At 32.8% G+C, this 14,036-nt stretch overlaps 1 protein-coding gene across 1 annotated transcript in view; it reads left to right on the plus strand.

Annotated features, from left to right (window-relative positions):
• The window catches only part of LOC134727830 (uncharacterized), a 102,578-nt gene extending 96,935 nt beyond the window's left edge, over positions 1 to 5,643 (plus strand). The window contains exon 9 of the mRNA XM_063592221.1: positions 5,189 to 5,643. Within this exon, the coding sequence (XP_063448291.1) occupies positions 5,189 to 5,643 (455 nt within the window). The remainder of the gene's footprint in view (positions 1 to 5,188) is intronic.
• The last annotated feature ends 8,393 nt before the right edge of the window (positions 5,644 to 14,036 follow it).

The raw sequence follows: 14,036 nt of genomic DNA on the forward strand, positions 1-14,036 counted from the left end.
ATATCTTGCCTGCCAATGAATTTTCTGATCAGTGATGAATGTCAAACAAGAAGAAAATCTAAAAACTTGCTGTTAGGTTAAATAGAAGGTTTATATTGAAAAAAATCTTATATGATTTGCAAATTAAGGAATACGTTGATATGATAGGTGGAGAGAACCTCCAGTACTGTATATGTTCTTTACGTTGTTTATTTTTCGATAGACAACGTTGACCGAACTACTTTTTGTAAATGTAATGTAAACAAGATGGCGGCGATACTAACCCTCGACGTTACAATAATTATTTCCACTTCTTGTTAATCGTTTAATTAAATAATAAACAAAAAACATTCATTTAAATGATCAAAAAGAGTTTTTGTAGCTAATTTAAATCAGACTGCAAATTTCATTGAGTTCATATTTTTCCGTGTGGACAAAATACACTTCTGGCGTATTAAAATTTTGAACTTGTTGCCTGTTGTCGGCTGTTGTTCGTGTGATTCTTTGTCAATTGTGTTCTCCATTTTATTTATATTGTAGTCGTGTGGTGTTGTGTTTTCATTTTGATGAGATATTTCACATGGCCATAAAAGTGCGAGGTTTGGCATGCCACAAAACCAGGTTCAACCCACCATTTTTTCCTTAAAAAATGGCCTGTACCAAGTCAGGAATATGGCCATTGTTATATTATAGTTCTATAGTTCGTTTCTGTGTGTAATACATATTGACGTTGTGTCGTTCGTTTTCTCTTATTTTTAAGTGCAAATTCACATTGCGATAAGACGTGTCACGGTTCTTGTCTATCCCAAATTCTTGTATTTGGTTTTGATATCATATTTGTTATTTTCGTGGGATTTTGTCTGATGCTCGGTCCGTTTCTGTGTGTGTTACATTTTAGTGTTATGTCGATGTTCTCCTCTTATATCTAATACTTTTCCCTCGGTTTTAGTTTGTTACCCTGATTTTGTTTATTGTCCATGGATTTATGAGTTTTGAACAGCGGTATAGTCTGTTGTCTTCATTTGCGGTAACCAACAAATATATACATGCGCCGGGCAAATTCAATGACACAAAAATACAATTTAGGTAACGAGTGTGGAAAAATAAATTTCTTATCTCCTATTTTAAGATTTTTTGCGTATTTAACTTTTCGGCAACACGCCAAAACTGGCGTATTAACATGAATGTGAATATGTCTGCCCTTTTGACGGCTGATTGACACTGATTAACAAACTGCAAATTACATTTATTTTCAATTTCCATTGTTAACAACATTATTTAAAAATCGTTAAGCATCAATTGCAATTCATTGTTAAATCCCGACATCAGTATTATATCATCACGCTAAAATGAAATAACTTTTTCGAACAAACCATTATATCATTTCTCCGATCTCTACTGACAGTTTCTACATACTTAACATTTGTAGTTTCAGAGTTTATAGAAAGGCTTGCAAGGCAATATTTTAACTCCTAAATCAAACGCAAAATAAACATACAGTTTATTAGTATGTTCTATTAACTGTTAATACAACTTTGAATTTTTGAAATACCAAGGCTTTTCTACCTTCTACAGGAATATATTACCTTAGCTGTATTTTACAAAATGTTTATGAATTTATGGTCTTCAATGCTCTTTAACTTCGTACTTTATTTGGCCTCTTTAACATTTTATGATTCAAGCGTCTTTTGTTGACGAAACTCGCGAAAATGTAAAATTTCCATCTTGGCATCTATGATGTGTTAATTTCTATACAAGACTTTATATCTGAATACATATTTCTACGACTTTCGTCTATATGCTTATGTAGAGGATTTTAAAATAAAAAGTTTCTATGAACAAATGCACAGGCTTTTTTTTTACACACACAGTACAGTTTCTTTTTTTCAAATAATAATTGAAACAATACACACAGACACACTCACTATAGTATTGCGAATAGTTTTGGTCTTCACAGACAATGTCATAAAACTATGACGATGTAATTGACACTGTCCAAGCATCTACACTCGGCAATTTCTGTCAAAAGAAAAGCTGATTAGTCATTAATAACAATTTATCATGACCTAACGAATGTGCGTCCGATCAATGACCTCCGGTAAGCTTTCATTGAAATTATTTCAAACGCAAGTAAATGTTGCAAACAAAACAAAATCTTATATAAATTCAATTGATTTTGAATTGAACATGTAATCAAGCAACGGGTTCATAGCTTTACAAATGGTTCATTTACGGTTTATCAAAAGTAGTAAAAATTTAAGACTGAATGTAAGTATAAAAGTCATGTCCAGCATGCGTTTAAAAATGGTGCTCCGTTCGGATATTTTGAGATGTTTCAGTGATGTACTTGTTTTGTTTGTTAGTAATTTCATAGGTCATTTTTTAAATTGATATGAATAATCTAAATTCAATATTTGGACAACTTCATAGCTCCGGGCTGAACATTATCAAGATTTTTATGGAAACTTTGATTATATTTTGAATTAAGACTATATGATTTTTTAGCTAGTCCTTTTTAATTTGTGTCAACTGCGTCATGTACAATATCTTCATCATATATAGAGAAAGAGAATTGCATTCGAGATCGCATTAGATAATGGATTTATTTGTAAATTTTTTTACTGCCCTCCCCCTATATTTATAGACTGGCATTTTAATCTCTATTACTAAATCGAACATTCACGAAGAAGTTTGTCCGACGCGAAGATAAGTATTTAAATATCTTACAGCTTCCTTTACACACGGTGACGAAATATTAAGGAATATTGATTGTTTGTTATTTACCTTAATCACTAATGTAAATTCTAAGCCAAACTCCGCTGTATGTTAGAAATAGTTTATGACATTAATGCTGTATATGTAAACTATATAGTTTGCGCATCTGTTTAATTCTACGACCTGTACTTGCTTACGGAATAAAGTATATTTTTATACAAGCCAATATTATGTAATGTCTGCTATTTCTTGTGAGAGTTTTTACATTCTATTGAGTTTTTTTTTTTTATAACGGCAGTAATGAAATGAATTCGTATACTGATTAAAAGTTTTATAGAATTTTTTCTGTAGCTTTTCAACACATTCAAAAACTGAGAATGAGCCGATTCCCAAATCCCCCATGTGTCACTGCCTGCTTGATTCTTATAGATATCATTTGTCAAGTTACCAGAAATTATTCTTTAATGGTGTACTGTCTTAACTATGTAGGCTGTCCACTTAAATTTTAGGATCACAATTTTTTTTTTTAAATATTTGTTACAGGATGCTATCACTTCCCAAAAGATTTCATAAGCTCTTTTTCATTGGCCATTCAGTGTATTATACACATAAGATGGATCATATATCTTATTGGTTGTGTGATGACAGGGAGTTAAGTTACAAAAATTGTAAAAATATTGAGTTTTCTTTCTTTTTGAATTAATATTTTCTTACCTTCAAAAAACTATAGTATGTTTAATAAAATAATATAACTGCCAAACATTAACTAAAATAAATGGCAGTTACTTCTAGTTATCACTATGATTGCTTTCCAATAGAAATTGTACACTAGTTAGCAAATGTGCCAGGATTATATATTAGTACACCAGACGCTCGTTTTAATTAAGGTCTTTCCGTTTTCCGCTTTTCTCATCACTTGGCGTCCGGCGTCGTCGTCGTCGTCGTCGTCGTCTGTCGTCTGTCGTCGTTAACAATTTTTCAAACATCTTCTCCTCTGAAACTACTGAATGGATTTGAATGAAACTTAGCATGATTGTTCCTTCGTATATCCTGCACAAAGTGTGTGCTTGGATTTCTGATCCGTCAAAAAACATGGCCGCCGTTACTTCAAATAGAACATAGGGGTCAAATGCAGTTTTTGTCTTATATCTCAAAAACGAAAGCATTTAGAGCAAATCTGACATGGGGTAAAAATGTTCATTAGGTCAAGATCTATCAGCCCTGAAATTTTCAGATGAATCAAACAAACCATTGTTGGGTTGCTGCCACTTAATTGGTAATTTTAAGGAAATTTTGCAGTTTTTTATCATTATCTTGAATATTATTATAGATAAAGATAAACTGTAAACAGCAAAAATTATCATCAAAGTAAGATCTACAATAAAGTCAAATGACAAAAATTGTCAATTGACCCCTCAAGGGGTTATTGTCCTTTGATGACAATTTTTCACAATTTATTCATCATATTTGCTAACTTTAACAAATCTTCTCCTCTAAAACTACTCAACCAAATTCAACCAAACTTCAACTGAATGATCAGTAGGGTGTATAAAATAAAATTTGTGCTTTATTTTTTATTTCGTCAAAAAACATGGCCTTCATGGCTAAAAAAGAACATAGGAGAAATTGATTTTTTTTTTTGCTTTGAAGAAAATAGGACGATTCAAAGAACATTTAAATAAATTGAAAAGCCAAAATAATCATTGATGAGAGATTTAACCAAAAAAATTAAGGTGAGCATTCGAGATCGCATTAGATAATGGATTTATTTGTAAATTTTTTTACTGCCCTCCCCCTATATTTATAGACTGGCATTTTAATCTCTATTACTAAATCGAACATTCACGAAGAAGTTTGTCCGACGCGAAGATAAGTATTTAAATATCTTACAGCTTCCTTTACACACGGTGAACTGATTCATATTTGGATTTTTTGTTTTCAATGAAAAACCTGTATCATGAAACTCCGAGATAAATTCGAAACGTGAAGTCCCTAATCAAATGCAAAATCAAAAGCTCAAACACATCAAACGAATGGATTTAACTGCCCTATTTCTGACTTGGTAGAAATGCATCTAGCGACAAGTTTTTCTCTTATACACGATTCCTTTTAGGCAACTTTTTACAAACAAAATGTTACCTTTGTTGAATATACAAGAAATTGTACGACACAAATATATTTTGGAAATGCATTTTGGGCCTAAGATATTTATCATAAACTATCCTTTTCAGGGCCGACAATATTTCGGTGTTTTTTATTTTTGCTATCTAAATTAACAACTTTAAAAAATATTTCATTGTGGGCTGCGACCTCAGTGAAATATCTTTTTCGTGTTGACAATGTTAGATATTCACCTTTTCTAATGGCCAACATTGTATAGTAGTGCATATGAAGTATTGGTGGTGAGTATAAGGTATTTGTTTATTTGTTTTACTTTTTTTTTCACATTACATCAGTAACTTTCCATTTAATGTTGTTTTTTTTTTAATTTCAGGAGAACCTGCCTTCTGTGATGCTAGTTGTCCGGATGAAGGAGGTTGGATGCTAAGAGCATTATATCGTACATTAGATAAATACGAGGTAGGGAGTACTGTTCATATACTAGACATACTTACGGATGTAAACAGAGAAATTAGTCAGTGCGTATTACCACTTAATACATCGAATCCTGAATTACAAATACTTTTATTGAAAGAGAAGGTTGAACAGAAACTTTGTGAGAAAAATATAAGCAAGCAAATCTTCAGAGAACTCAATGAAATACACACAGTGCTAGACGAACTATACAAGAACACTGGACCTGGAACATCTGACAATGTTAACAAAATAACATTTAGAACAGAAAAGATTGTTGGACCAGTGAAACTCAAAGCACAGTCATGCTTCTACCACAATTTGGGTTTTGAAGAATGCGATATGACTCTTCAGAAGACAAAAATAGTAAAATAATAACTTTGCAACATATCATATTAGTTTTGTTTCGCTTTTCCTAACAAAAACTCCGTTCTCTTTTATTTCATTGCGACTACATCGAACATTTTCTTTTATTGAATTTCGCGTGCAGTAATATGACGGATGCCTCAAAATCTTGATGGGACTCATGTTGCTCATTTTAAGTTTTTTGTGAATAGTTTTGATTTTGTGTATACATATTTTCGTACTCATTTTCCATTTTGTCTTGCCTTTGTCAGATTTCATTAAAACTTACAGACTTTATATCTTTCTCTCCAAAACAAAATAATTGCAGAAAATTGATAAATTCAAATATTTGCAAGGGGTTACTTACCGAAAAGACCAATTACCTTATATCGAGTACCAAATATGGAGCAGGAAATATTTATTTTCCCAGAGCATATAAATCCAACTTGTTGTGATTATGGTTGTGAAATATGGGGTTTTCATAAGTGAGCTGATATAGAAACGCTTCATTTGTATTTTTTAAAAAGAATTTTGAAAGTGAGAAAAGGGACTGTTAACAATATGGTGTATTTTGAAAATGGGCGTTTATTGTATGTAAATAGGTATGTAAGAATGGTACGTTACTGGTTGGAGTCATTATTATGTAATAATTGTAAACTGAAGAGTATTAAGGAAGATATGTACGAATCTAGTTTTGTTTAACCGAATGGGAACTCGACTGGAGTTGTAAGATAAGCATGATAAGAGACATACTAAACAGGTATGGATTTCATTATATATTGTTAGCACAAAATGTTGGAAATAGTCAGTTATTTTTGCTTGAATTTAAAAAAAGAATTATTGATAATTATATATATGAAGGCTTGTCAATTTTTTTAAAATACTACAAAATGTTATTTGTATCAATATACATGATGGACATACTTTGCAATTTTATTTGAATCGACCTTTGAACAGTTTGTTCCAGTCGTATGTAACCAAACATAGAATCAATTCACATTCACTTAATGTAGAAACTGGAATATACTTGAATTTTTCCGGAAATGAGCGTGTTTGTACTATATGTGATAAGAATGAAATCGAAGACGAATACCATTTTGAATTAGAGTGTGACAAATATTTAAGTGTCAGAAGTGAATGTATAAAGATATATTATCAAAGAAACCCATCTACTTTTAAATTAGTTCACTTATTATCTGTATGAAATATTAAGGAATATTGATTGTTTGTTATTTACCTTAATCACTAATGTAAATTCTAAGCCAAACTCCGCTGTATGTTAGAAATAGTTTATGACATTAATGCTGTATATGTAAACTATATAGTTTGCGCATCTGTTTAATTCTATGACCTGTACTTGCTTACGGAATAAAGTATATTTTTATACAAGCCAATATTATGTAATGTCTGCTATTTCTTGTGAGAGTTTTTACATTCTATTGAGTTTTTTTTTTTATAACGGCAGTAATGAAATGAATTCGTATACTGATTAAAAGTTTTATAGAATTTTTTCTGTAGCTTTTCAACACATTCAAAAACTGAGAATGAGCCGATTCCCAAATCCCTCATGTATTACTGCCTGCTTGATTCTTATAGATATCATTTGTCAAGTTACCAGAAATTATTCTTTAATGGTGTACTGTCTTAACTATGTAGGCTGTCCACTTAAATTTTAGGATCACAATTTTTTTTTTTAAATATTTGTTACAGGATGCTATCACTTCCCAAAAGATTTCATAAGCTCTTTTTCATTGGCCATTCAGTGTATTATACACATAAGATGGATCATATATCTTATTGGTTGTGTGATGACAGGGAGTTAAGTTACAAAAATTGTAAAAATATTGAGTTTTCTTTCTTTTTGAATTAATATTTTCTTACCTTCAAAAAACTATAGTATGTTTAATAAAATAATATAACTGCCAAACATTAACTAAAATAAATGGCAGTTACTTCTAGTTATCACTATGATTGCTTTCCAATAGAAATTGTACACTAGTTAGCAAATGTGCCAGGATTATATATTAGTACACCAGACGCTCGTTTTAATTAAGGTCTTTCCGTTTTCAAAAAGAGAAAGACCTTACTGTATTTCTTCTGTTTATTATTAGCTCACCTGGCTTTTCTCATCACTTGGCGTCCGGCGTCGTCGTCGTCGTCGTCGTCGTCTGTCGTCTGTCGTCGTTAACAATTTTTCAAACATCTTCTCCTCTGAAACTACTGAATGGATTTGAATGAAACTTAGCATGATTGTTCCTTCGTATATCCTGCACAAAGTGTGTGCTTGGATTTCTGATCCGTCAAAAAACATGGCCGCCGTTACTTCAAATAGAACATAGGGGTCAAATGCAGTTTTTGTCTTATATCTCAAAAACGAAAGCATTTAGAGCAAATCTGACAGGGGTAAAAATGTTCATTAGGTCAAGATCTATCAGCCCTGAAATTTTCAGATGAATCAAACAAACCATTGTTGGGTTGCTGCCACTTAATTGGTAATTTTAAGGAAATTTTGCAGTTTTTTATCATTATCTTGAATATTATTATAGATAAAGATAAACTGTAAACAGCAAAAATTATCATCAAAGTAAGATCTACAAAAAAGTCAAATGACAAAAATTGTCAATTGACCCCTCAAGGGGTTATTGTCCTTTGATGACAATTTTTCACAATTTATTCATCATATTTGCTAACTTTAACCAATCTTCTCCTCTAAAACTACTCAACCAAATTCAACCAAACTTCAACTGAATGATCAGTAGGGTGTATAAAATAAAATTTGTGCTTTATTTTTTATTTCGTCAAAAAACATGGCCTTCATGGCTAAAAAAGAACATAGGAGAAATTGATTTTTTTTTTTGCTTTGAAGAAAATAGGACGATTCAAAGAACATTTAAATAAATTGAAAAGCCAAAATAATCATTGATGAGAGATTTAACCAAAAAAATTAAGGTGAGCGATTCGGGCTCTTGAGAGCCTCTTGTTATTATTCTTCCGCCAAACTTTGACGAAGTTAGCAGCCTTAACCGTAAGACGTGTCGCTTTCATGTTTACACTTTGTATCGGTGTCATGAATACCTATCCGGAACTCATCCTGTGAGTCGAATTATTTTGTCGGTTCGGAGTAATCCCTCCGAAACCAAAAAACCTTGTTATCGTTCCAACACCGTAACCGTAATAGGTAGAAAAAAACGAAGGGTGAATTTTGTTCAGGACCAGACCCTGGTTCTTCGTTACATTTAAATCGAAAATTCAACGACTCATTGGTAAGGCTATGCCCCTATTAAAATTAGACGGTGTAGGTTGGCCATCAAAACTCAGAAACCTTTAGTCGTAGACATCTAGGATATTCACCATTCATCATCCATTCATGTGACTTTGAAAAATACCTCAAAGTCAATTGTGTATGTTGACCTTGACCTTTGACCTTACACCTTGTTATCAGAACAACTCAGCAACCTTAATACTTTCAGAAGTGTTGTATAGTGGAAAATATTTGGGTCATTAATGCACAACATTTTGACCGAAGAGATTTGACCTTTCTGTAAGGGGCATAACTCTTGTTTTAGGTTTCCGAAAAGGCAAAATCAGCTTTTACTATATGATCAAAGGTGCTGGACCCATGGGGTCTTCAGCAATGACATGTGGGACCAATGCCCTTGACAAAGGTCAAAAGGTCAAAGGTCAAGGTCATGGCTTATATAGCGAGTTATGTGTTTTTGACCTTATTTAAAGGATTTCCAGTGTGTTTTTAAAGCATTTTAAGGTTGACCTTGACCTTTTCAATACATTCCTCGTCTATTGGAACATGTATTTTACATTACAAAAGGAAAGACCTCTCAATTCTTCAATAACAATTGACATTTTAGTTATACTTAGTTTGCTTTAAATGATTTAAATTTGTGAGAAGTTTTAAAAACATGTTTCATGAATTAAATATACATTACAGTTATTAAAGAACTGGTCAATGGATTGATATATGAACTGTCTTCATGACAATGTTATTGACTGTGATAGCTCTAATTACATTGTCTTAGGCTCAGTAATATTGCTTTTTCAGTTTATATATCACAATAATGACTAATTCTGTGAGTCTTATTTCGAGTCTAAGTGTGATGCAGGAGTGGCTGATTTTTGTAAGCGTTACACATCAAAGTCAAATTACTAAGGGCGTACACTGTACCTAATTGCTTATGCTGTGCACTACATGTAAATTTGCCTTTTCTGGTTACCTCATCCAGGTTTTAGCATGTGAATTAAGCAGAAAATATGTTTTAGCAACATTATATTATGCATTATATTTTATTTTCGTGCTGGGTTGTATTTTCTATATGGTTTTTTTTTTTTTTTTTTTTTTTTTGTGGAGTTTTTTTGTGTTTTTTTTTTTTTGGTTGGTTTTTTTGGGGGGAGGTATTATTATTTTTATATTGAAGAAATAATTGATGCAAGCTATACTTTATGAGAGTTTAAACATGAGTGAAGCGAAGGATAAAATACCACAAATATAATGCCTACATGTACAAATGTACCCATGCATACAACTTGCATACATGCATTAATTATTTCGATTCTGATAAGGCAATAAGGGTCATTTCTATGTCCGATTAACAAAAAAGTAGAGCGTTTGTGGATGCTCTTCCAAGAACCTCCCTTTTTTTTTTAGATAAACTGGCAATGTGTTTTTTTGGTCGGAAAATATCGGCATATCAAAGCCAGTAAACAACTAGCCAACATGAATTATTGGACCCCTTTTACAAGTTTAAATGTATCTTATGTCTATACATCACTTTCAAGTCTATATTTTTGCTATTTTTATAATTTACCGAAAGGGAAAATCTTCGTAAAATTCGTTTTTTTTTCTTATAAAATGTTATGCATCTCCAGTTATCATTAGGTTTCACTAGAACTGGGATTAGGGATTTCGATTTTTACCATCAATGCCTGGTTACGATATTTCTTTCTGGACTTAAAAATTATTTTCCAAATTCAACACACGAACTTCAGTTGTTTTGGTTCATATCACAACTTCCGGTATTCGAGAGTTATCTCCCATTTTAATAGACAACATAAACTATGAATGATTTGCATGTAGCAAAGTTAGATTTTCATAAGATTTGCATAAGATCGATTTCTATCCGACGTAGTTCATTTTTGGACTTCTTTCTGAAGACTATCAAATTCGCTCTTTCCCCAGATTTATATATATCCTTTTTCTATGCAAAAAAATATTTGTTCTATTGGGACAGGGTATATCAACTTTGCATATTTCATAAACATCTTTTAGATTGACCATTTCTGTTTATTACCGAACTATCTATAAAATCGGTCGACCATTGAAACCTGAGAATTGTTTCCACAAGGAAAGACGCTATGCATTGTTACGCTCCTGGTATGACGTTTTTTTTTCAAGGGCCTATCTCTAGACACTCAATGATAGTTTACCCAGAAAACGTTGCACCATAAGGGTTGTTGAAAAGGTATTTATGTCATAAAGCCAATGATGTTAAAGTTACGGATGGTTTTTAATATAACGTGATTTTTATTTGTATCTTCTTTTGGTATTTCTCTTTTTGCAAAAGGCTAAAGTGATTTATTTTACGGAATTTAACCCCTGCACAGACAACCCTTTCCCTGTATTATCCCCTCACCCTCTTTTCATATTCATCCTTAGAGTACCTAGTTAAGCAATTTTAAGAAAATCAGTAGCTATGACTCTTGTGGCTACTTATTGATTATGATTATCAGATAGAGAAACTGTCACTTCAAAAGGAAAAGCAGTGTAGGATTGATCATAAGTTAAGAATATACTCCATGTCAAGTTATTGTCATTAAATGATGAATTATGTGTATTCATATTTTTTTCTTGTATCTCAACAAAATATCCACCATTTGTACATTTAGTATATAAACAGCAACTGGCTTTGATATTGCCGTTTGATAATGGACTCTCGGTTTAAAATTTAATTTTAAAATTAAAAGACACAGATCACCGATTTTAATGGGCGTCAAGTTGGTTACCTATTCCCTATTCCCTATTCGTTACCTATTCCCTATTCCCTATTCGTTACCTATTCCCTATTCCCTATTCGTTACATATTCGTTACCTATTCCCTATTCCCTATTCGTTACCTATTCCCTATTCCCTATTCGTTGCCTATTCGTTACCTATTCCCTATTCCCTATTCGTTACCTTTTCGTTACCTGGGCGTCAAGTTGGTTACCTATTCCCTATTCCCTATTCGTTACCTATTCCCTATTCCCTATTCGTTACCTATTCGTTACCTATTCCCTATTCCCTATTCGTTGCCTATTCGTTACCTATTCCCTATTCCCTATTCGTTACCTATTCGTTACCTATTCCCTATTCCCTATTCGTTGCCTATTCGTTACCTATTCCCTATTCCCTATTCGTTACCTATTCGTTACATATTCCCTATTCCCTATTCGTTACCTATTCGTTACTTATCCTTCCCCCTTTTTAATTATGGCATGGAATTGTTCAATATGGCTGCCGTTACCATGGAAACGGCACAATTGTAAAAAAATCAGTTTTTGGTTTTTGGTGAACTGTTTGGATATGCTTCAACTCAGAATCATCATATTTTAATGTAGGTGCCCACTATATACAGGTGTTGGATGATTTTGGCGATCATTGCAACTACTATGTTGCCATGGAAACTACACCAAAATTTTCAAAATTCTCAAAATACTCAAAACTTAACAGTAATGATGAGCTATTGGTTGATGTGGCATTAAGAGTTGGAATTTCCAAAATAAGTCTTGTTACCATGGAAAAAATGCAATAAGGTAAAAAATTTCAAAAATAAGAATTTTCAGCAAACTGGATGAAACTTTACAGGAATGGTAACTGGCATAGGCAAGAGTTGGAATTTTCAAAATGGCCGCCGTTACCATGGAAACAGCAAAAATATCAAAAAATTTAAATGTTCAAACTTAATGAAACTTTGCAAAAATGTTACTAGACATCTGTAGATGCTCTATTTGACTTTGGAATTGTCGAAATGGTTGCCGATCACCTGGCAATAGGGGGAAGGGTGCTATCCGTTATTGCTAGCAATTACAAATCTAGTTGTTAAAACGCTTATATCTGGTAATAGTTTTAAATTTGTTGAGGTAAAATGATCTTTTTATGACCTATTTATATGTGTTTGTGCTAAACCGATCCTTTTACTTGATGTTCGATACGCATTTGTTCCTTATTTGTTTTTTATACGTTCTACCTTTTAACTGCTTTATGTCCGTATGTTTGAAGATAGATCTTGGTTCGACGGGATGAAATCACCGTGTTAGCGCTTGCATAAAAGAGAAGATGTGGTATGATTGCCAATGAGACAACACTCCACATTAGACCAAAATGACACAGAAATTATCAACTATAGGTCACTGTACGGCCTTCCACAATGAGCATAGCCTAAACCGTGTAGTCACCTATAAAAGGCCCAGACATGACAACCTCACACAATTCAAACAACAAAACTGACGGCCGTATTTCATATACAAAAAAATAAACGGACAACAAATAAGTAACACAAACGATAACTACTTAATTTCAGGCTCTTGTCTAGGGACAGGCACATACTAACATAATGTGGTGGGGTTAAACATGTAAACAGGGTCTACATCGTTTCGGAGTATGCTATTACCTTGTTAAATTCGTTCCATCACTCGCTTATAATTCGCTTGTAATACGTGTATTATACGTCGCAAACCTGATTTTTAATTGTTTTGATGTCTCTGGTGGTAGATTTGGGTTCTTAAAGGTGATATAACTCTATAAGCGCATTTGTACCCGTTCCAGCGCTCGGATAATACGTATACCCTGTTAATATTCGTTACTTATTCGCTTTTAATACGTTTGTTGAACGTTGCACCTTTTAGAAAAGGATTTTCAATTGTGTTCATATCTCTGGTGGTAATTATGTGTTCTTATAGATGAAATACCCATATTAGCGCGTATGTTCTCGTTCCAGCGCTCGGATAATACCCTGTTACTTATTCGTACCTGATTCGCTTTTAATACGCGGGGTATACGTCGCACCTTGAAATAAATCGTTTTTTTAATTGTGTTCATGTCTCTGGTGGTAAGAATGTGTTCTTAGAGATGAAATGACCCTTTTAGCACGCATGTACCCGTTCCAGCGCTCGGTTATTACCCTGTTACCTATTCGTTACCTATTCGTTACCTATTCACTTATAATACGTTTGTTGTACATTGCACTTTTTAGAAAAAGATTTTTAATTGTGTCCATGTCTCTGGTAGTAACAATGTGTTCTTAGAGATGAAATTACCCCATTAGTGCTCATGTACACGTTCCAGCGCTCGGTTAATACCCTGTCACCTATTCGTTACCCATTCACTTGAAATACGTCGTTTGTTGTACGTTGCACCTTTTAGAAAAGGATTT

Source organism: Mytilus trossulus, chromosome 8 (assembly GCF_036588685.1).
Source record: "Mytilus trossulus isolate FHL-02 chromosome 8, PNRI_Mtr1.1.1.hap1, whole genome shotgun sequence".
Lineage (NCBI taxonomy): Eukaryota > Metazoa > Mollusca > Bivalvia > Mytilida > Mytilidae > Mytilus > Mytilus trossulus.